This window comes from Chrysemys picta, chromosome 3, assembly GCF_011386835.1.
Source record: "Chrysemys picta bellii isolate R12L10 chromosome 3, ASM1138683v2, whole genome shotgun sequence".
Lineage (NCBI taxonomy): Eukaryota > Metazoa > Chordata > Testudines > Emydidae > Chrysemys > Chrysemys picta.
In genome coordinates this window covers 183,986,165-184,008,302 of record NC_088793.1, presented here as the reverse complement: position 1 = coordinate 184,008,302, position 22,138 = coordinate 183,986,165, and the positions used below count along the sequence as shown (strand labels likewise).

The window sequence follows — 22,138 nt, the reverse complement described above, 5'->3', positions numbered from 1 at the left end:
CCCCATGTGCTCGCTGGCAGCCTCCCACCCGGCAGCACCAACACAGCTGCTTAAGGTGGTCTGCGGGACTCGCGGGGATGCTGCCACAGCTTCCCCCCCCCCAAGGCAGCTGCCCGCCTCCAGTGCCCAGGGCCACAAACCCGCCTGCGGCTCCCCGCGCTGGCCGGGGGCCCAGGCACCACCCAGGGGGTCAGGCCGCCCCTGAGTCCAGCCCACCTTAAGTGGGACCCAGGAGCCAGCAGGCCCGGGGCAGGGGGCGAGCCTGGCCCACAGGCCCCCCCCGCAGCCTGGCTGCAAACTCAGCTCCCCGGCCCTGTTTGGGGGCTCCGGCCCGCCACCCTCGGCCTTGAGTCCAGCCCTGGGAGCAGCCCGGCCCCTCTGCAATCCACCCCGGCTTCCTCTGCCCCAAGCGCCCAGCCCAGCCCCCTCTGCCTGGCCCCCGAGCCTGCCTGCCGGGACGGGGGAGCCCAGATCCCCAGCCCCGGGCCTGCCTGCAAACAGCCTACCCTCCTGCACCCCAACTCCCTGTCATGAGCCCCCTGTCTGCACCTCTCACCCCAACCCCCTGCCTGCACCCTGTACCCCTCCTGCACCCCAACTCCCTGTCCTGAGCCCCCTGCCACACCCTGCACCCCAATCCCCTGCCCTGAGCCCCCTCCTGCACTCCGCACCCCTCCTGCACCCCAACCCCCTTCCCTGAGCTCCCTCATACCCCTCCTCTGTCCCAGTCCCTTGCCCTGAGCCCCTTCCTGCACCTCTCACCCCAACCCCCTGCCCTGAGCCCCTGCCTGTCCCCCGCCCCCCAACCACCTGCCCTGAGCCCCCTGCCTACACCCTGTACCCCTCCTGCACCCCAACTTCCTGTCCTGAGCCCCCTGCCACAACCTGCACCCCAGCCCCCTGCCCTGAGCCCCCTGCCGCACCCCGCATCCCTCCTGCACCCCAAACCCCTTCCCTGAGCCCCCTCATAAACCCCACACCCCTCCTCTGCCCCAATCCCTTGCCCTGAGCCCCTTCCTGCACACAGCACCCCCTCCCACACCCTGCACTCCCTCCCACACCCCAACCTTTATGATGTTCGCCTTTAAAAAAAAAATTCCCTGGGTGCACACCCTAATGAAATGTGCTGTGCACACCTATGTGTACATGTATAAACATGTTTTCGTTTAGACAAGGTGCTGCTGCTATAATAGTGAGGATATTTTTTGGTCCATATTCTGCATTGTGTTTGGGTAGCTTTGTGCTGTACTGTCTTTGTGAAGCAAGCCCTAAAGCTGATGTAGCTACAGAAAAATCCCCCAGTGCATAAAGCAGCCATAGCAGCTCCTATTCCAACCCCCTCCTGGGGGCTGTGGTAGAGGGTGTGGCCAGGAGAAAGGAGTCCCTGTACCCAGCAATTCACAGCTACCTTAAATGCTCCTTGGAACTTGGAAGATGGTGTAATTTATAGCAGCCCTTAAACTGCTTTCACTTATACTGATGGATTGACCCAGTTCAAGACTGGAGAAGCACAAAATAGTTTAAGCATTTTTTTTACCTTGTGTGATTGATTTGGAGCTGCTTTGCAATAATGTATTACTCTAGAATACTGTATGTTGACCTGATTATTGGAATATTTGCTGTATGACTACAATGGTTTAATGGGGGGGTATCACAGGTTAACACTGGGCCTTTAAGAGGGAGTAGGGACAGTGCACCTGTGCCTCATCCACTGCTTCCAATTTGAACTTAAAAGAGGGCACCTTGGCCAGGAAGAGACCCAGTGCGGCAGGGCTACTTGGGAGAAAGAGATGAGCGGGGCCAGAGATTGCATGTGAGTGGTTTCTGGGAGAAAGGCTGAAGCTAAGAGAGCAGCAAGAGGAGTTTGCTAGCTGGCATCCCCAAGCCAGAGTGAGCAGAAAGCTAGAGAGCAGGGATGGAGTTAACATCTTGGATGTAAGCCAGAGAGCCAGAGCCAAGGGCTGCAGAGAGTTAAAGGCAGGAGAGGAGTGGAGGAGCTTACCTGCTGACATCTTCAAGGTTGAAGAGCTAGATACAGAAGAACAGTGAGAGGACCAGTGGGAGTGAGGGATGTTCCCAGCAGAGAAACTCTGGGGGTTTCCACAATGCACAGCTCTATGGGCTGGGGTGGCTGTTCTGGATCAGAGGGACAGAACAGGACTGACAGAGTCTGGGTGTGGCCAAAGGCACCAGTATGTGGCATTGAGGGATGAGATGTCAGGAGTTCTAATGTTGCACTGGAGTGAGAAATGGACTATATGTTTGGGACTTTTGTTTTTATAACAAACCAGCCCCAAGGAGGGTATTACTGAGTCAAGAGAGCCTGAAGTAAGTTATTGGGTTACCAGAGGAGGGATACTGAAGCAGGACACTGCTGAGCCACCTCATGCCATGAGGGGGCTTTCAGATGTCCCCCTTGTTACAGGGAGCTATTGGGGGCGGGGGGACAAACAGGAGAGAGAAAGAATGTCTCAAGATAAGTTATCCCTCAGCAAACGCTTGAGGGTTGTTAAAAGAAAATGCCAGGCCAGAAAAAGGCCTGGGAACATAAGAGATCAAAAGAACTATAGCAGGGTTTAGGGACTCTCCTTCAGGAGAGGGGAGTAACTGTTTGAGGGAACCAGAGTGATACACAGACCCCATCAGGGTATGTCTGAAGAAGATAGACCTGCATCCGTTACCATCAGGGGATGGTAAAACTTCTTGGTAGGATAGACATGAGAGTAGATTTTTTTTTTAAACCCTTTTTCTCTAAATGCTTTGTTCCTACTGTTAAAATACACAATACTTTGTTTCAAGAAGGCTATTTTGTCAGTGTATACCACTGGTCACAAACTCCTGAAGGGAAGAACTGCAGGTGTCTGAACTCAGTCACACTTGCTGGATAAGAATGGTCAATACCCAGAGCCAGGGCTAAGAGGGGGAGAAACGCAGAATTCCTCCTAACGAGAGGTAAAGGCATGAGGCTGAGATGTGAGGGAGTGAGCTGAGAAAGACCAGAAAGGGGACAGAGCTGCATGTAGTCCTGCAACCGAACACTTTGTTTTTAAATTACCACACATTTGTGTTTAAGCCATCACAGGCCAAATGTCCTCCATCACAGGCCAAATGCCCATCCTGTGTGATCCAGCTGTAAAGTCATAATGCTGGATTTGTAAAATTACAATTATTTTCCTAGCAGTAGACTCTGATATTACTTTAGTGTAGGATTGAGCAGAAGGCCACACTGGGACGTGAGGAAGAATGCCCTTATAAAACACTTCTAAACACTAAAAATCTTCAACACTGCCAAAGGAAATTGAAAAATATTAGCCAGTATATTTCTTTTTTAATTATAAAATGCTTTATTTTTCCAAGTAAGTTTGCTCCATATGAAAACTTTCCTTTCAGTTTTCAAATGATCCAGTTGAATATCTACAGTGGACTCTAACTACTATTGTAAATTTTTATAAGACTAAAATGTCTGTCTAAACAATTAATAGAATTGCTGTTGTACAGCATATATTAAGTACTTAGGAACTGTAGTTTCTACAGCCTATTGACTTGGATTGCTCAATCCACTTGGAACTTCCTCCTTACCTTCCTCCAAGATATTAAGTCACTTCCTCTTTAAATAAAAACACTTTCTTTTCTCTTTAGGTGGTGACTGACCACACATACAACCATTCTGTGGTACAGCATATGAAGGATTATATTTAAAAAAGAACTAATATATATATTTCTTATTTACTTCTAAAAGTCAAAATCAGTGATTAGTGAAATTTCAATTTGTGCTGTCATTATGACTGTGTTAAAATTATGTAAATTGTTACAAATAGGTTCTCTGTAGTCTGAAAATATACATTTTAACGGAACTTTTAATCCATTATTGTGGCCAACAAAAAATAAAAACCATTTTAGAACTGCAGATAAAATGATAAAGAAACAACTTGTTCAACTAAATTGCTGTTATTTGCAGTACAGAAAATAAAAAGATGTTTTCTCTTCCAGTATGCAATGAATGAATGAATGTATGTGAATTTTGCTTTTAGTAAAATATTTTAGGTCAGATTCTTTGCTGGTGACATGAGTGAAACGCCACTAAAGATAATGGAATTATGCAGAGAATGTGACCCATTATTTTTAGTATGAATAAAAGCTTTGGACCATGGGCCTACTTTTGATTAATTTCTTAAGTAATTCACTGAATTCATTTTAAGCTCCCTAAAGATGTTGTCAAAACCACTCAGCATTGTATTTGCATAGCATTCAGTGTTTAATAATCTATTTCACATATGTTCTAGAGACTTACTACTACATGGTAGGAAAGAATAGAAAAGTATTATGTCTTTAAGTACTTTGGAGATGCTCATGTATTATGGGTGCTAATAAAAGAAACTGGATGAAAGGATGAAGGCTGGTGAGGGTAGATCATATGTTTAAATACCAATGGCTCAAATTCATCCCTTGTGCAATTCAGTTGACTTCAGTGGAGTTACACCAGAGAACCTGGCCCATGCTCCTCCACCTTACTGTCTCCACAACCTTTACTTGATCAGAAGTAGTATTCAGGGATAACTATCCTAGCTCAAGGTGAAGTTCAAGACTTGAAGTTATGACACTGGACTAAATTCAACCCTGGTAAAGCAGTGCAGTCCTCCTGATTTTTATATGTATGACTTGGTCCACCGGGCTCAATTTTGCCTACACTTAACATATGTACAATCCATTAACTTCAATGGGGCTAAATAGGTGTAAGTAAGGGTAGAATTTGACCCATTCGTTCCATAGGGGAAAGCCTGCCTGTGTTCTGTTTTAGCACCACCTGTAATTTAATCAAACTACCTTGCTGCCACTAAATCATTCTTTATTATATTACTATACAAAGGCTGACTAAAAGTTGCACATGGATGAATTGTTTGTCCCCAGGAAGCAAAAATGTTAGAACAAACATAAAACCCAACCCTTATATATTGTTTTAAGTGCTTATTCACATGCAGTGAAACTTTAGATTTTTTAATAATGATACTTATGTCACCTTCACTGTACTCTTGAAACTGACTTAAATTGTTTTCTTACACACATTTTAGATGGTTTTCAGGAAACAGAACAAATGTGTGTGATCTAGGTTGAGTTTCACACGAGAGCAGCTTCAAGCTTGGGTATAAAATGCTGCTGTTCAAATGAAATCAGACTTGCCACGTAGGAAGGCATAAAAGAGGATAAATGGGTTATGGAATTAAAAATAGTTGGCTTATGGGCCTTTTACCTCCACATCACTGGTCTGAATCCAGCCCATGTCAATAATACTTAATTTGAAAATCATTAAATTTCATGGCTATCGTGGCCTATGTGAAATGAGAGAGTGGTCTCAGTTCAGTTTCAGTACACTTGAAGAAAATCTGCACTAATTGTTAGTTTCAGCAGAAAACACAAGAACTGAATGTAAGCATGGAAACTGAACTACCCTCTCTGCCATCAGGTGATTTATCTAGGTCTAGGATGAGGCAGAGAAGTAGAAGCTTATATGGGTGCTGCCTGTGCCAGATCTATTGTATGGACAAATTACATATGTCATTGTGACATTCCACTCTGGTGTTATCCGCACCTGTGATCTGCTAGGTCACTACAATCCTTGATTGAGCTGCTCCTTGGATTGTGCAACCAAATGACACAAGTCAGTATCTCTGGTCCCAGACACAACCCTAGGAACCTCTGTACCTTAGAGACTAACAAATTTATTAGAGCATAAGCTTTCGTGGACTACAGCCCACTTCTTCGGATGCATCCGAAGAAGTGGGCTGTAGTCCACGAAAGCTTATGCTCTAATAAATTTGTTAGTCTCTAAGGTGCCACAAGTACTCCTGTTCTTCTTTTTGCGGATATAGACTAACATGGCTGCTACTCTGTAACTAGGAACCTCTGTCTTGCATTGTCCAGTTATGCCCGCTGGATGCTGCAAACTTATCTGAGTTTGTCAATTTAACAAAGAAATTGATATGTACCAGCCTTGTTATCCCCAGGGGAATCTCTGACACACTTCAAACCAAACACACTGCTTCAAGTAGAATAAACATAAAGATTTATTAACTACAAAGATAAATTTTAAGTGATTATGAGTCAAAGCATAACAAGTCAGATTTGGTCAAATGAAATAAAAGCAAAACGCATTCTAAGCTGATCTTAACATTTTCAATGTCCTTACAAACTTAGAGGCTTCTCACCAGAAGCTGGCTGGTTGCTCTTCAGCCAGGCTCTCCCCTTTGATCAGCACTTCAGTCACTTGGTGTGATGTCTGTAGTTGTAGGTGGGAGAGAGAGCATGGCAAACGTCTCTCCCTTTTATCATGTCCTTTCTTCCCTCTTGGCTTTGCCTCCCCCCTCCCGCTTCAGAGTCAGGTGAGCATTACCGCATCACAGTCCCATACTGACCAAAGGAAGGGAGGTAACTCACTTGAACAGATCCTTTTGTTGCTGCCTAGGCCAGGGTCCTTTGTTCCTGTGAGGCTGGGAGAGTTTGTCTCATACCTGCCCTGATTAGGTGTGAAATGCCTCTCTGCTCTTGGAGAGTTTATGCCTGGGCTTATTTTAAGCCATGAGGATACATTTGTGTAACTATATACATAGTTATATAACCTATAACATTACTGTAACAATTACTATAACAACAATGCTCATTGCATCATGAGCCTTCCAAAGAAACCCAACATGACAAACTTTGCATTGGATAGCACACAGTCATTTTACAAGGATGAACATGGGGGTGCTGGGTGTTCCCCCGAGGTACAGAGCGTCACAGTCATTTATATCAAATGCTATTTTGAACAACAAAGGAAATTGAGAATTTTCACATATGTATTTTTCAGTTAGTAATAAGCTGACAATTGTGAACTATAGATCTACAACCCCATCAATCCCTTCTGAATCAACTGTTTTAGAAGTAGAGCTATTTGCTTGCTAGGCAGCAGACAGAACCCAAGTGCAGGGACCTAGGCAGTTCACAAATGATGAACTTTTATCTAGGCCTTGTGCTGGCTCTTTGCAAAGGGGTAAACTTTACCATGAAGATACAATTCTGCAACCCTTACTTATGTTGAGTAGTACTCACTAATGCAAGTAGTCCCATAGCTCATGTAAATATCTCCATTGAACTTAATGGGACTGCTCATTTGAGTAAGTAGAATGCAATGTAAGTAAATGTGGTAGAATTGGGCCCTGAAGTTAGAAAGGGTATTTGGTGCTTTTTATTTTACACTTAAATAAGGAGAGAGAGAATTACCCATTTGCACCCTTCCTTTTTCTGTAACTGTCACATGTGGGTGAATTTGCAGTTTGCATCTCACTTTGAATGTCTCCATACATTGACCTCTAAACCCATATATATGAAATCAAGGAATGTATGTGTCCATGATCCAGAGGTATGCAGTTTGGAAGAGTAGAGGATTATGCCATTAGAGAGGCAATGAAATGTGAGACTGTGCTCACTTGTCCTTGCTGTGGTGACTGTGTTGATTTAGTTAAACTGGTGCTAAGGGTTCTGTAGACACACTAATTTCTGTTTAAACCAGTCTTATTTCAGTTTAGTTTAAATTGATTAGGAATTGGTTTAAAAACCAATTTAAATTAAACCAGTACAACTTCCATGCCTAGAGAAGGCTACAGTCAGTGTGATAATAATACTCATCAATGCTTTAAAAAGCAATTTGGGATGCTTTGCATAAGAAAGGCAAGTCAGTACCATGAATCTTATTGTGTATGGGTCTTTTGAATAATAACTTAAAAACAGAGGTCTTGTCTTCTCTGCAGGGACATGGAATAGACAAGGTATTTTTTGTACATAGGGCATTTTTTTCCTCTGGTACTTTTGGCCAAAATTTCATTCTCCTTTTGCACCCCCTCCACCAATTCTGCTATTGAGTGGCATGCTGACTGGTCACCATCTTCCATTCCAGCAATGGCTGTATTTCAGTGATGGTGTCTGTATACAGTCTTGTGAGATGCTTGTGGGTAAGTGCTATATAAACATAAGATTTTATATAAAAAGTCTCAAAATGTAGATATGGTATCCCATAGATATTCTTTAATGTTGACTTCATATTTTATGATTCTGAGAAGTATAACTGACTAAAATGACTGTTCTTCCTGTTCACCAAAGGACTGATCCAGCAAGGTGATGATCTCTAGCTAAGATGTACTAGTACTGAGCACTCTCAATTCACCTTGAAGACAAGGGAAATTGAGGGTGCATTTTGCAATATAATCAAGTCCTAAATTAATAAAAGGATTCCCCCCTTTAATTTAATGCATTTAAGGTTGGCCAGGCCCTGTTAGAAATTGTTGAATCATTAAACTGAGCCCCCAAAAATTGATGAATAAATTAGCCTGGCATTATTTAAAATTCCCTTTCAGAGTTTAAGTTTTTAGCTGTGTCACTCATTGGGCTGACTCATCCCACAATTTATAAAACCTAATGCAGGTTGGAGAGCTACTGTATATAGCCACTGTGCAGAGAGAGATGTGATCCGCTCATTACTTCATATATAGCAGCAAGACACCGCAGCAAAGCCTGTCTGTGTCTGACAAAGAGGATTCTTCCAACCTCTCCTTGTCCCTCCGCCCCTCGCAGAAAAAGTTTTGTGCCACAAAATGTCTGGCACGCAGCAGACTGTTGTCTGAACCGCAGACTGGGAGCTATTGTTGATCCTCCTAGGGGCGACACCCTGAAATGGACCCATCCTTCTCCACGCCTTTTATCTCCGCTATACAGCCTCCCCGCCCCGCTGTACACACACACACAGAACCCCACCCCTCACAGAGCGCTCCCACCCTCTGCAGCCATACAGACCATCCTCTCCGCCTCAGACACAAAGAGCTCCCATTCTCCCCTGCCCCCCTCAGTTATAGAGCTCCCCTGTCCCTTTACAGTAAGAAAGCAACCTTCAGACTCTCATGGACCCCGTGCCCATTCCCCCATGACACACAGCTCCCCTCAGAAACACACGCAGCCCGCTGCCCCTCCACTGGGTCTCCCTTCCCCCTCACCAATACAGACTCTCCACCCTTCAGGGCTCGCCCCACCCACATTCTCTGCACCGAACTTCAGCCGACTTTTCTATCCCTGTTCACTCGCCAGCATCCATCCCCTGTTGAATATTCATAAGGCAGCGGCGGCGGCAGCAGGAGCAGCGTCTCTCATTGGTTCCCCGCGTGTGTCCCTGCTTCCTCTCCCCCTCCCATTGGCTAGCCGGGCTATCCCTCTCTACTCTCAGGCGGGGAGATTCAGCTCTGCCTCCCCTCCCAAGTCTGACTCAACAGGGCGTGGAGGCTCGGCACCGCGGCAGCTGCGCAGCCCGAGGAGCCGGCGGAGAAGAGCCCCGCTCACTCATTGTTCCTGCGGCCCCAGCACCATGGACGAGCAGGACCAGTCCCCCCTGGTCTCCTCCTCCGGCCCAGCCCGGCCGCAGCAGCCCCGCTTCCAGTACCAGTTCGTGCGGGACCCGGAGGAGGAGGAGGAAGTTGAGGAGGACGACGACGATGACTTCGACGAGCAGCTGGAGGTGATGGAGAGGAAGCTGCCGGCCATGGCCTTGCCCCCCGCCCCGCTGCTGGACCTGGAAGGCTCCGGGGAACTCCCCCGCCCTATAGCCGCTGAGCAGCCGCAACCGGACAGGAGGCCCCCCGTCGTGTCCTGCTTCTCCAGCCCGCCCCCCCCTCAGGAGCCCGAGCTCCCTGCCCCCCTGCCTCCCAAACCGGAGCCCCCTGCCAGCAGCCCCTTGCGGGCACACCCCGCCGCCGCTCCCAAGAGAAGCACGTCCTCCGGCTGTGCTGGTAAGTGCTGTCCCCCGCTGCAGCCCGGTTCCTGCTCCGGGGGGAGGGGAGCAGCCGGCCCAGGGGGCGTGGCTGGCTTTGTGGCGGGGATAAACTGGGGAGGAAGGGGCACCCCGGCTCCCACTCTTCTTCCCCGGCAACGCCGGCGGCCCCAGTCTGCCGCAGCCGTGCGGAGCAGGGAGTTTCCCCTTTGTCCGCAGCCTCTGCTGGCCTCCTGAGGCGTTTCGGGTCCCTTCTGCTGGGCTGGGATGTGCCCGGGCTTGGTGGCCCCGAGAGCGAGGTGTGCATGCGAGGAGGATGCTGCCTGCAGCAGCTGGGAACAAGAGCCATGTGCGTCTCTCCACGTCCCGCTGCTGCTGCCGCCCATCCTCCTCTAGTTCCTCTCCCTTTTCTGTCCGCTGCCTCCCATCCCCCCACCGCCTTCTCTGCTCCCCAGCTCCCTTATTGGCCGTTCCCTCCTCCTCCGCTCCTTCCCGTCTGCGCCCGGGGACGTAGAGCTGCTGATTCAGGGCAGATTTTCGTCTTTGTCTTTTAAAACAATATATATTAAATGGGGGACGGGGAAAACGCTGCCTTGCGCTGACTGCTGCTTCCCACTGGTCACTGTGCGGTGCAGTGGTGCACATTTTTTGTCTGCAAGTCTCTTGTCGCTGTCTGGAGACATGGGTGGTGGCGAAGCTGCTAGTTCTACCAGTCCATTAACCCTCAGCCAGCGCCCCACCTTTTCGACCCCGTCGCTCATGCTGGGCGGAGACTGGCTGAGTGGAGCGCCTCCCTCCCCTGGTGCCACGCCTAGAAAAAAAAAGTGGGGAGGGAGGCAGCTGCCTGCCGCGTGTCGCCGCCCAGTTTCCGCAGCCGCGATGTAGCTGCTGTAATAGCAGCAGTGAAGAACCGAGGCAGACCTTGTACTGTTGCTGGGTATTGTCTGCAGTGGAAACCCTCCCGCGTATTCCAAGCTAGGGAGGGACAACGGGGAATTCATTTGAAAAGAATGACTAAAGCTAAGAGCTAATTAGAGCGCATTAGCTATTAGAGGAGGAATGGTGCTGTTAAAATGGGCGACACAACTGAACACCGTGGAGCTGGTGGATTCTTTAAGTATTAAATTAAAGCTATCTGAGACCTAATAATTGTTTCCCTGCTTTTTCCCTGTCTGCGTCATTTTATTCCTCTTATGGGATATTTTTTGTTTTGAGTTTAATAACTAAGTTATAATCTATTACTGTAAAAATAATTTGTGGTGTTTCCACTAACACATTGATAGTCCGATATCATTAGTATTCTCAGTGACCAGTAAGGTGAACATACTGCAGTGTTAGGATCACTCTGTATCCTTCCCCAGAATATGCGTGTGTGTGTGTGTTTTTTTAAAAGTACTATTTGTACCCTGCCCTAGAATATGTGTATATATATAATTTTTTTTTAAGTACTATTTAGTACTGGGTGGGGAAGAAAGAGGGGAAGTGAAAAACAACTTTCCTCCTGTCTTAAGTCAATCTCACAGGGATGTAGTCAGGCAAAATACTCTTGCAAAGAATGCAATACAATTTTGTTTGTAAATAGCTTATTTATTGTAAATTCTGGGATTCTTTTTGTTTGCTAAAAACTATTAACCTGAAAATGAAATCTTCTCTCCCCCGAAAGAAAACTAATGTAATACAAAAGCATATACTGAGTACTAAAGACATATATAGGTATACATGTTATTACAGGTATGGAAATAGATCACAACCTCCCATCCCTCACTTCCAGCATGGGACCTTTAGAGACCCAAATGGCCTTGGTCTCGGTTCTGTTTCATTGTAGAGACAGCATCTTCAACAGTAGAGTGCTCCTTACATCATGATGAGTACTGGTTCAGTGCTGACACAGACTAAAAGAGTACCACTTGTTGAGCAACCACCGGTAGTACTGAGGTTTCTTCGAAAGTCTCTAATCCCAAGTACTGACCAGCATAGCTCTGTCTAATTTATGATAGTGCTTGTTGCCATTGTATTTTAGCACCAGTCATGCTTAGTTTGAAACTTGAAAAGATCATAGCCAAAGACGTAGTGACTTCTTGTTAAATAATAAAAGTGAAGAAATCAAGATTCCTCATAATCATGCTATCCTTAACTCATAATGACCCATGTGCAATAATACATAAGCAAGGCAAAGATACAAAAGTGCAGTAATACCTAGGTACATTGGTGGGAATAAAGACACTCAGTGAGATGCACTTAAACAAATGTTTCGTCTGGGTTTTAGGTTAATTTGTTATTCATCTTTTTAAAAAACTTTGTTAAAAGGATACCAACGTAAAAATTTCACTTCTGTCTAAAAATACTGTCACTTACAATTGTTACATTTAGCACCAAAGATTACTATAACTGAAGGAAATTTGCAATGTAAACTTTTCCTGTTGTTTCCGTTTATTTAATTTGAATATTTGACAGCAATGTGTGTAGACAGATTTGCTGGTTTGTTTTCATGTAGTTAGTTTTTCTGTTTGTATGGTCCTTCACAAGCAAGTGGGCTGAGGTGTATAGGGGAAGGGATAATAGTTGATGGCTGAGTAGAAATTTTGCCTAGGAAAAATTCTGCTTGAGCAGAGTGGGGAGTAAGGAACAGAGCAGGTCTCTTGCACTCCTTTTAGCTGGAGGTAGGGAGCAGTGTTCCTGGATCTGTTGTTTTTCAGATAAAGGGAGAGGCAGGGAGCAGAGCAGTTCCTGAGCCATTTCTTCTTTATAGAGTAGAGATGATGTATCAAACAGGATTTGGATGCAGGAGGAGGATGATGACCTGGGTGATATTTTCAGAGAGAGACCAGACATTAATAAGAGGGGTGCAGAATTTCACTTGGAAGAGGCAGAATTTATTGAAGACAAAATTAGTTTAAAGTAGTGGTGCAGAACTGACTGATGTAGGATGGGCTCTTTGGAAAAGCATGGCTTTTAGGTAGGGGGCATGGCAGCACTGTAGTTCACTCATGCTAGTAGCCTTAGTCTTTGTCTAGTAGGCAGTAGGGAAGTGTGTTGAGTACTTGTATCTGAAACTACTTTTAACTCTTTGACTCTATAAATATTGTCTATATAGTTGCTTTATTTAAGGACTACATGAGTAACTCCAGTTTTCTTAGATGGAAGAATATATTTCAAGCATATTGTGTGTCTTTAAACTTCAAATGTTTTTGGGCTGGAGCAGTTAGCTTAATAGCTGATGTTGGAACAGTTTATCCCTATGTAAGTGTTTAGTTTGGCTTCAGTTTAGGTCACTTTTTTAGTCTCTGTATACAATTGACAGGATTAAATTTGTACCTGTATCTTGAGGCAGTATAGCTGACAGCGAAGATGTGGTGTATATATGTAACAGTTCTGCCTGCTTTTGGGCATTTTAGTTGCATACACTTTCTGTTCTGTTGTATATGTTTCAGGTGTACTTTGTGATTTCATGTGTATGACTTAGAATTTAGAAAAATCACTTTTGGGCAGAAGTTGCCCACAATATGTGAGATTTGTTTGTTTTAATTCAGTTGTTTGCATTTTGAATAATTTAGAAGTTTTATTTAAAATAAACAAAGAATGGAGTAGCATTACCTGTAGTAAGAACATGTATGATGACATTTCGGACAAAGGAAATGGTTCTTCAGTGTCAGAATTGAGTAAATGTATGAGTATATTAATCTTAATATGTTGTCCAATACAGAAAAAGCAGCACACCATTGGAATATGTAGAAAAGACAGATGTACAAAGTTAAAGGATAGAACGTGGCATGCAACAACTTTGAATGTATATGCCTTTCCCAGGCAACATTTCCTGTCTGCATCATCAGGTTATCAAGATGATATTTTTCTTGATTATTAATGTTTGTTTATGTTTGAGATACTTTTATTTTCACTCCTAATCTAATACAGTGAGTATGTCCTACATTACAATTTTCCTCTACGTATATCAAACTTAGAATATGGCTTTATTTTGCTATTCAGTTTCTCCTTTTTAGAGCAGTGTTCCCATGTAATATGTGTAGGAGAGGTGAGTGATCAGTGGGTTGATTGGTTCCAGTAGTGCTATCTTCAATTTTTCCTCTTCTGCTCATTTCCATGGTCATGATTATTCAGGGAGGAACTATGCTTCATTGTTTTGTCTGAAATCTTCTGACAGTCATTGTCCATCTATCTGGATATGAGAGGGTGTTATTACTTTTTCCTTTACCATCAATGAAGTCAAAAGAATCTATTAAATTTTTGCAGTGGAGGGCTTGAAAACAGTCACTGGTGGGCCTAACTTTACTTGTGCTAAAGCATCTAAATTTTATTTCCATGGGAGTTGTGGGTAGTTGTCATCTCTGGAAAATCAAACCTTATTGCTTAGAAGACTCCATCTACTAGCCTGAGGATGGTATTTTTTTAATTTTTTTTTTTTTGGCAGGGGTCTAGAGAATGAGCCCAGTGTGGTTTAAAAGCAATTCTGTAGTAGGAAGCCCAGCACAGACAGTCCTTCTTTCTCTGGTGTCCGGAAAGGGAGAAATAGACCAAACTTCCAGCAGAGTTCAGGGCAGCACTTTAAATGAAAGATCCTGCCTTTCATATTTGCCTTGGTTAGATGAGATCTGCCAATTTGGAGCTCTCCTGGCTGCAGGAGGGAAGCTATTCTGTCAACAGCAGGGCAGAAGGGCTTCAGTCATTTTCAATCCCTTACTCCTTTGCAGCCTTTGCTGATTTGAGCATAGGTGTGAAACTGACATGCCAGTTTCACTTTGCTGCTCTCAGGGTCCCTATTTCAAGGATACTTTTGCACTTATGTTAACAAATGAGAAGACTGCCCCCCACCACCTGTCCCTAAGTTTTGTTGCTGGGCCATTTTGGCTTGTGCTTTGCTTACCTCTTAAATTAAGGGCTCTTGAATATTTTCCAGAGGTGGAACCCAACTTAGTAAAAGGATTGTATTGTGGATACCTCCTCTACCACTGGCATTTGTCTAGACCAGGCATAGGCAACCTATGGCACGCAAGCTGATTTTCAGTGACACTCACACTGCCTGGGCCCTGGCCACCAGGCCGGGGAGCTCTGCATTTTAATTTAATTTTAAATGAAGTTTCTTAAACATTTTAAAACCTTATTTACTTTACATACAACAATAGTTTAATTATATATTATAGACTCATAGAAAAAGACCTTCTAAAAAGGTTAAAATGTATTACTGGCATGCAAAACCTTAAATTACAGTGAATAAATGAAGACTCGGCACACCACTTCTGAAAGGTTGCTGACCCCTGGTCTAGACCATTTTCCTTCCTCCAGGATCACATAGCACCCATATGGAAACCACAACAATTTCTAACAATTTGGAGTAAATTTAGTTCATTTATTTTTAATGAACTTTAATGCGGTAAGTTTCATCCTCCCTTTTTTTTTTTTTTTTTTTTTTAAACAAAGTAGACAGTATGGGCAGTTCTTTACATATCCACACTCCTATTCATTCTGTTCTACTCTCCCTCTGCTCCCCTGCACATGGGTTCTCTGCTGCGTGTACCCCTTCAACTCTCTCCCTGCACCTGCTTCTCTGTTCCCTAGACATATTTCCTAGCCATTTGGTTCTGTTCTTCCTGCCCCATTCTATTCTGCTTAGCTCTCCTGGACTTTCCTCTTCTGCTGCTGATGTAACAGCATTTCACTTTGTAGGCCATCAGAAATGGGGAAAGAACCCCGACCTCTTGTTCTTAAAAGGTGTGAGCTTCTACTGTAAGAACTAAAAGACGTATGCCTGTTAGCCTGATCAACCTCTATATGTAGTTCAGAACAAAGACTCTTGATGGACCCTCCGAATTTGCTACGCTTTCAGAAACAAGGCTCAGATTTTGAATGAGAACGCAGTTTATTCTTGGAATTCTAACCTTTCTTCAGAGCTTCTTGTAGGCCAAGTCCTCCCAAAGCAAGCTGGCCTCCTCAGACAGCAGCACATACACTGCTGAGGGTATTATTCACCTTGTTCTTAAAGGGGTGGCTCCCATTTCTCTCATTCCATAATTTACAGAGCTAGTAACAAAAACAACAATATAAATGCAACAATAAATAAATATTCACACATTCAAAAACTTATTAAATACTAATGAGGGCTGTTGATTAATCACAGTTAACTCATGCGATTTCATCAAAAAAGATGAATCGCGATTAAAATAATTAATCACAGTTTTAATCGCACTGTTGAACAATAGAATACCAATTGAAATTTATTAAATATTTTGGATGTTTTTCTACATTTTCAAATATTTGATTTCAATTTACAACACGGAATACAAAGCATATAGTGTTTACTTTCTATTTTTTATTACAAATATTTGCACTGTAAAAATGATTAAAGATCTAGCATTTTTCAATTCACCTCAGACAAGTACTGCAATCTCTATCATGAAAGTGCAACTTACAAATGTAAGGTTTTTTTGTTTTGTTACATAACTGCACTCAAAACCAAAATAATCTAAAATTTTAGAGCCTACAAGTCCACTCCGTCCTACTTTTTCTTCAGCCAATCACTAAGACAAACACATTTGTTAACATTTACAGGAGATAATGCTGCTAGCTTCTTGTTTACAATGTCACCTGAAAATGAGAACAGTTGTTTGCATGGCATGGTTGTAGTCGGCATTGCTAGGTATTTACGTGCCAGGTATGCTAAACATTCGTATTCCTCTTCATGCTTTGGCCACCATTGTAGAGGACCATGCTGATGCTTGTTTAAAAAAAAATACATTAATTAAATTTGTCACTGACCTCTTTGTGGGAGAATTGTGTGTCTCCTGCTCTGTTTTACCTGTATTCTGCCATATATTTCATGTTATGGCATTCTCAGATGATGACCCAGCACATGTTGTTCGATTTAAGAATACTTTCACTGCAGATTTAACAAAACGCAAAGAAGGTACCAATGTGAGATTTCTAAAAATAGCTATAGCACTCAACACAAGATTTAAGAATCTGAAGTGCCTTCCAAAATCTGAGAGGGACGAGGTGTGGAGCATGCTTTCAGAAGTCTTAAAAGAGCAACACTCCGATGCGGAACCTACAGAACCAACCACCAAAAAAGAAAATCAACCTTTTGTTGGTGGCATCTGACTCAAATGATAAAAATGAACGTGCATCAGTCCGCATTGCTTTGGATTGTTATGGAGCAGAACCCGTCATCTAGAATGGTGGGCGAAGCATGAAGGGACATATGAATCTTTACCGCATCTGGCATGTAAATATCTTGCAACGCTGGCTACAACAGTGCCATGCAAATGCCTATTCTCACTTTTGGGTGCATTGTGAACAAGAAGCAGGCAGCATTAGCTCCTGCAAATGTAAACAAACTTGTTTGTCTGAGTGATTGGCTGAATAAGAACCAGGACTGGGTGGACTTGTAGGCTCCAAAGTTTTAAATTTTTTATTTTTGAGTGCATTTTTTTTGTACATAATTCTACATTTGTAAGTTCAACTTTTATGATCAAGAGATTGCACTGCAGTACTTGTATTAGGTGAATTGAAAAATACATTTTTTTTCTTTTTTACAGTGCAAATATTTGTAATAAAAAATAAAGTGAACACTGAACACTTTTGTATTCTATGGTGTAATTGTAATCAATATATTTGAAAATGTAGAAAAAATCCAAAAATATTTAAATAAATTATATTCTATTATTGTTTAACAGCGATTAAGTTTTTTAATTGCTTGACAGCCCCAATACTAACAATATGAACCTATTTCTAAAACTTTATTTTAGCATCCTCATGCTGGCTTAGAGGTCCAATCCCACTAAAATACAAAAATGTGGGCATAGCATAAAATTGAATGGATCTCAAAACAAAGACAGGTCCTATCATACTGACATATTATAATTTAAATAATCTCAGTCTTCTAATTTAAATAAAGAAACTTCAGAATTTTCACTATGCTACATCAAAGTGGCATGATATCTAGGGATTTTGCCATAGAATTTAGGTTTAGCTTGTTTGGACTACGTGGGGTATTGTAATCAGTCATGGTATATTTTTCCCAAACATCTATGTTTTTCCTTCCACATTCTTACATATTTGTTTCACTACACTGTGTGCTCTATCTACCTCTTCTATTGTATTTTATCCTACCCTTTCCACTCATGCACCCCTCAAGCTGTTGGGGGGAAAAAGCAGGATACTCAATTTATATCAAGAGTGCTGTCCCTGGATTCTACTTGGGAGTTTCATCTTTTGTAACTGCTAGCTAGTAGGCGTCTGACAAATTTGAAGGATGCTCTCCTTCTCTCCCTTCTTCCTCACCCCTCCAAAAAACAAAAGAAACCATAAAATAACTAGGGTTGTCAAGCGATTAAAAAAATTAATCATGATTCATTGTGTGATGAAAAATATTGATTGCAATTAATTGCGTGATTAATCGCAGTGTTAAACAATAATAGAAGACCATTTGTTTGAATATTTTTGGATGTTTTCTACATTTTCATATGTATTGATTTGAATTGCAGCACAGGGTGCAGGGTGCAAATATTTGCACTGTAAGAAAACCAAAAGAAATAGTATTTTTCAATTCCCCCATTGCAAGTGCAATATTTGTCATGAAGGATGAACTTGCAGGTGTAGAATTATGTGCAGAAAAAACCTGCATTCAAGGATAGGACAATGTGAAACTTTGGAGTCTACAGGTCTACTCGGTCCTGCTTCTTGTTCAGCCAGTTGCTCGGACAGACAGGTTTGTTTGCATGTGCAGGAGATGCTGCTGCCCGCTTCTTGTTTGCCATGTTGCCTGGGAGTGAGAGCAGGCGTTCACATGGCGTTGTAGCCGGTGTCGCGGGATATTTACATGCCAGATGGGCTAGGGATTCATGTGTCCTTTCATGATTCCACCACCATTCCAAGCATGTGTTGATGATAGGTTCTGCTTGATAATGGTTCAAAGCAGTGCGGACCAACGCATGTTCCTTTTCATCATCTTAGTCAGATGCCTCCAGCAGAAGGTTGATTTTCTTTTCTGGTGGTTCGGGTTCTGTAGTTTCCACATCAGAGTGTTGCTCTTTTAAGACTTCTGAAAAAATGCTCCACAATTCCTCCCTCTAAGATTTTGGAAGGTATGTCAGATTCTTAAACTTTGGGTTGAGTGCTGTAGCTATCTTTAGAAATCTCACATTGGTACCTTGGCCTGTTTGACCTTTCCTCTGCATATTTTCTTTAAAAGAAAAAAATATACACACACACTATACATATATATATATATATATATATATATATAGTCCACATTACTGCCTATAACAAACACTAACAACTTGCATATTTTTGCCTTCATTTGAGATGAATAAGTCTCTGCATCCATTTTTTTTATTTTTCATTTTGGTTCTACAGGCTATAATTTCTTAGGTAAGAGGCTTGGTACACAAGGTAATGTGTTGCAAATAGATGTTAGTATGGATGCTACTGATTTCTTCTAAATCCTGTTAACATAAGAATGGCAATACGGTGTCAGACCAAGATCCATCCAGCCCAGTATCCTGTCTACCGACTGTGGCCAATGCCAGGTGCCCCAGAGGGAGTGAACCTAACAGGTAATGATCAAGTGAACTCTCTCCTGCCATCCATCTCCATCCTCTGACAAACAGAGGCTAGGAACACCATTCCTTACTCATCCTGGCTAATAGCCATTAATGGACTTAACCTCCATGAATTTATCTAGTTCTCTTTTAAACCCTGTTATAGTCCTAGCCTTCACAACCTCCCCAGGCAAGGAGTTCCACAGGTTGACTGTGCGCTGTGTGAAAATGAATTTCCTTTTATTTGTTTTAAACTTGTTGCCCATTAATTTCATTTGTTGGCCCCTAGTTCTTATATTATGGGAACAAGTAAATAACTTTTCCGTATTCACTTTCTCCACACCACTCATGATTTTATATACTTCTGTCATATCCCCCCTTAGTCTTCTCTTTTCCAAGCTGAAAAATCCTAGCCTCTTTAATCTCTCCTCATATGGGACCCGTTCCAAACCCCTAATCATTTTAGTTGCCCTTCTCTGAACCTTTTCTAATGACGGTATATCTTTTTTGAGATGAGGAGACCACATCTGTACGCAGTATTCAAGATGTGGGCATCCCATGGATTTATATAAGGGCAATAAGATATTCTCCATCTTATTCTCTATCCCCTTTTTAATGATTCTTAACATCCTGTTTGCTTTTTTGACTGCCGCTGCGCACTGTGTGAACATCTTCAGAGATCTATCCTTGATGACTCCAAGATCTTTTTCCTGAATAGTTGTAGCTAAATTAGCCCCCATCATATTGTATGTATAGTTGGGGTTATTTTTCCCAATGTGCATACTTTACATTTATCTACATTAAATTTCATTTGCCATTTTGTTGCCCAGTCACTTAGTTTTGTGAGATCTTTTTGAAGTTCTTCACAGTCTGCTTTGGTCTTAACTATCTTGAGCAGTTTAGTATCATCTGCAAACTTTGCCATCTCACTGTTTACCCCTTTCTCCAGATCATTTATGAATAAGTTGAATAGGATTGGTCCTAGGACAGACCCTTGGGTAACACCACTAGTTATCCCTCTCCATTCTGAAAATTTACCATTTATTCCTACCCTTTGTTCCCTGTCTTTTAACCAGTTCTCAGTCCATGAAAGGATCTTCCCTCTTATGCCATGACAACTTAATTTACGTAAGAGCCTTCGGTGAGGGACCTTGTCAAAGGCTTTCTGGAAATCGGATCCCCCTTGACCCTTTCAAAGAACTCTAATAGATTAGTAAGATATGATTTCCCTTTACAGAAACCATGTTGACTTTTTCCCAACAATTTATGTTCTTCTATGTGTCTGATAATTGTATTCTTTACGATCATTTCAACTAATTTGCCCGGTACTGACGTTAGACTTAGCAGTCTGTAATTGCCCGGATCACCTCTAGGGCCCTTTTTAAATATTGGCGTTACATTAGCTATCTTCCAGTCATTGGGTACAGAAGCTGATTTAAAGGACAGGTTACAAACCATAGTTAATAGTTCCGCAATTTGACATTTGAGTTCTTTCAGAACTCTTGGGTGAATGCCATCTGGTCCCGGTGACTTGTTACAGTTAAATTTATCAGTTAATTCCAAAACCTCCTCTAGTGACACTTCAATCTGTGACAATTCCTCAGATTTGTCACCTACAAAGGACGGCTCAGGTTTGGGAATCTCCCTAACATCCTCAGCTGTGAAGACTGAATCATAGAATCATAGAATATCAGAGTTGGAAGGGACCTCAAGAGGTCATCTAGTCCAACCCCCTGCTCAAAGCAGGACCAATTCCCAGCTAAATCATCCCAGCCAGGGCTTTGTCAAGCCGGGCCTTAAAAACCTCCAAGGAAGGAGACTCCACCACCTCCCTAGGTAACGCATTCCAGTGTTTCACCACCCTCCTAGTGAAATAGTTTTTCCTGATATCCAACCTGGACCTCCCCCACTGCAACTTGAGACCATTGCTCCTTGTTCTGTCGTCTGCCACCACTGAGAACAGCCGAGCTCCATCCTCTTTGGAACCCCGCTTCAGGTAGTTGAAGGCTGCTATCAAATCCCCCCTCATTCTTCTCTTCTGGAGACTAAACAATCCCAGTTCCCTCAGCCTCTCCTCATAAGTCATGTGCTCCAGACCCCTAATCATTTTTGTTGCCCTCCGCTGGACTCTTTCCAATTTTTCCACATCCTTCTTGTAGTGTGGGGCCCAAAACTGGACACAGTATTCCAGATGAGGCCTCACCAATGTCGAATAAAGGGGAACGATCACGTCCCTCGATCTGCTGGCAATGCCCCTACTTATACAGCCCAAAATGCCGTTAGCCTTCTTGGCAACAAGAGCACACTGTTGACTCATATCCAGCTTCTCGTCCACTGTGACCCCTAGGTCCTTTTCTGCAGAACTGCTACCTAGCCATTCGGTCCCTAGTCTGTAGCAGTGCATGGGATTCTTCCGTCCTAAGTGCAGGACTCTGCCCTTGTCCTTGTTGAACCTCATCAGGTTTTTTTCGGCCCAATCTTCTAATTTGTCTAGATCCCTCTGTATCCGATCCCTACCCTCTAGTGTATCTACCACGCCTCCTAGTTTAGTGTCATCTGCAAACTTGCTGAGAGTGCAGTCCACACCATCCTCCAGATCATTAATAAAGATATTAAACAAAACCGGCCCCAGGACCGACCCTTGGGGCACTCCGCTTGAAACCGGCTGCCAACTAGACATGGAGCCATTGATCACTACCCGTTGAGCCCGACGATCTAGCCAGCTTTCTATCCACCTTACAGTCCATTCATCCAGCCCATACTTCTTTAACTTGGCGGCAAGAATACTGTGGGAGACCGT

General features: G+C 43.2%; 1 protein-coding gene across 4 annotated transcripts in view; it reads left to right on the top strand.

The window, feature by feature from the left end:
- The first annotated feature begins 9,234 nt into the window (after positions 1-9,234).
- The window catches only part of RTN4 (reticulon 4), an 87,023-nt gene continuing 74,119 nt past the window's right edge, over positions 9,235-22,138 (top strand). For 2 of the 4 annotated variants that reach the window (XR_010600246.1, XM_005308042.5), the window contains exon 1: positions 9,235-9,806. Coding sequence is in view for 3 of the 4 variants with exons in the window: in XM_005308042.5 (XP_005308099.2) it covers positions 9,386-9,806 (421 nt within the window). In the remaining variant the exon portion in view is untranslated. The remainder of the gene's footprint in view (positions 9,807-22,138) is intronic. The other 2 variants (XM_065590767.1, XM_005308046.5) reach the window with 2 other exon arrangements.